We start from the raw sequence: 1,974 nt of genomic DNA, 5'->3' as shown, positions 1-1,974 counted from the left end.
CCCGCCCCCCGAAAAAAATTGTCTAGATGTATAAAAGTTGCCGCGCTCCGAAAAAATATTGTAGTCCAACCTGAAGGAAGATTCCGAGTGCGCAAAGAGGAGAGGAGAGAAATGTACCAGGCAAAACTCTACTCTAACTACAACGGACTCCAGAAGAACGACGCAAAGTACGTTCTGGATAATTATTTTAACCTGGTGAAGTGGAACGGAGACTTAGATGAAACCGTGTTGGATGTTGGATGTGGAGATGGAAACGTTACCATCGATCTATTATTACCATTACTGCCAAAAAACGCTGAAAAATTACTTGGAGTTGATATCTCAAAGGATATGATCAAATTTGCACGAGATAATAATCGAAGAGAAAAAGTTGAATATGATGTTATGGATGTTGGTGGTGTTTTAGACGATGTTCATTTACTTGATGGAAATTGTTTTCAACACATTTTTTCATTTTATTGTTTACATTGGGTGCAAGATCAAAAGTAAGTAACTTTTTTTTAATTAATCCAATAAAGTCGATGACCTTAAATTTAATTTTTTTTTCTAACAAAAATCTTTGGCTATTCGATGATGCAACGAATTATTATTCGGCGATCCATGTAGCAGTCCATTGACCCAAACCAATCAACAAAATTCGGAATGCATTTCTTCTTTTCTGTCACAACTCCTTTTCTTACACAATTTCCTCGTTTATTAGCCCATCAAAATTCCGAAACGATAACAAAATCCATTAAAAATTTTTTTAACACAACTTTTTTCTTTTAGACAATGTTTCGAAAATCTTTATAACCTCCTCGATGAAAACGGCGATCTTCTAATAACATTTTTAGCAAGAAATCCAATTTTTACCGTTTACGATAATTTATCAAAAAATAATAGATGGGCCCAATACATGAAAGATGTCAAAAAGTATTTATCTCCTTATCACAATTTAGAAGATCCCGAAAAAGAACTTCACAAGGTGATGGCTGATGTTGGATTTAAAGTGAAAAAATGCGAATTGGTCGATCGTACATTTATATTTCACGATTTAGAAACGTGGAAACGTAAGTTTAAATTTAATTTGTTCGATTCGTTTTGATAATTCTTTTTTAATTTAGAATCTGTGATAGCCATAAATCCATTCCAAGCAAGAATTCCGGAAGGACTTCGCAAAGATTACTTCGAAGATATCTTCGATGAAGTGCGAAAATTGAATTGCATCATCCGGAATGAGAATAACAACGAAGAAAAAATTGAGACTAAATATCAATTGTTGGTGGTTTATGCGACGAAAAAATAAATATTGATTTTTTTTTTTGCAGTCGATATTAAAATTAATATCTATTTTTGTTGTTGGACATGGCTTTAATTCTTTTTATTTATGACTCTTGTGATGATACATATCTAAATACATATCAATTTTTAACGAAAATTACTAAAATGACTCAAAAACATCAAAAAAGGAATAATGAGTTTAGATTAATAGGCAGTATTGTTTTTATAATTTCTTCTAGATCATGTTATATAATTAAATCTGTATTAATTAATCTATTTTTTTTCTACTGCGTAGTTTATTGTTACATAAGGCTAATATCCGTGTTAAATGTTGTTTTTCTTTTATTTTACGGGTTCGTATAGTTTTTATTATGAGTTGTTATTTATATGTATAAAATTGAAAATAAAAAATTTCTAATTACTTTTTTTGTTTATCTTATTTTTGTGAGATTTTCATAAATTAAAAAAATATATTCTAATTTGGTTTAAAACTTTGCTTTTAATTAGAGATAAACTTATTAGATGGCGCAATACCATATTTTGTTACCTAATTTTCAAACTAATTTAATACTTCCAATATCCCTCCTCTTACTCTAAATAACATTTCTTTTTCCATCGCCATTTTTACCTCAAACGAGACCGAGAACCCCGTATAGTTTAGAATGTCAGGGACGTACCAACAAATTTCTTTGCGTTCATTACACTTAACTGAAT

General features: G+C 30.4%; 1 protein-coding gene across 1 annotated transcript; it reads left to right on the top strand.

Annotated features, from left to right (window-relative positions):
• LOC111417467 (juvenile hormone acid O-methyltransferase-like) lies at window positions 1-1,343 on the top strand. The gene is made up of 3 exons (XM_023049754.2): window positions 1-485; window positions 769-1,049; window positions 1,104-1,343. Exons 1-3 carry the CDS (start codon window positions 112-114, stop codon window positions 1,283-1,285), a joined length of 837 nt encoding a protein of 278 aa, XP_022905522.1. The 5' UTR covers window positions 1-111; the 3' UTR covers window positions 1,286-1,343.
• The last annotated feature ends 631 nt before the right edge of the window (window positions 1,344-1,974 follow it).

This window comes from Onthophagus taurus, chromosome 11 (genome assembly GCF_036711975.1).
Source record: "Onthophagus taurus isolate NC chromosome 11, IU_Otau_3.0, whole genome shotgun sequence".
NCBI classification, from domain to species: domain Eukaryota; kingdom Metazoa; phylum Arthropoda; class Insecta; order Coleoptera; family Scarabaeidae; genus Onthophagus; species Onthophagus taurus.
Note: the sequence above shows the minus strand (reverse complement) of the source record. Positions and strands in the feature narration are given on the sequence as shown.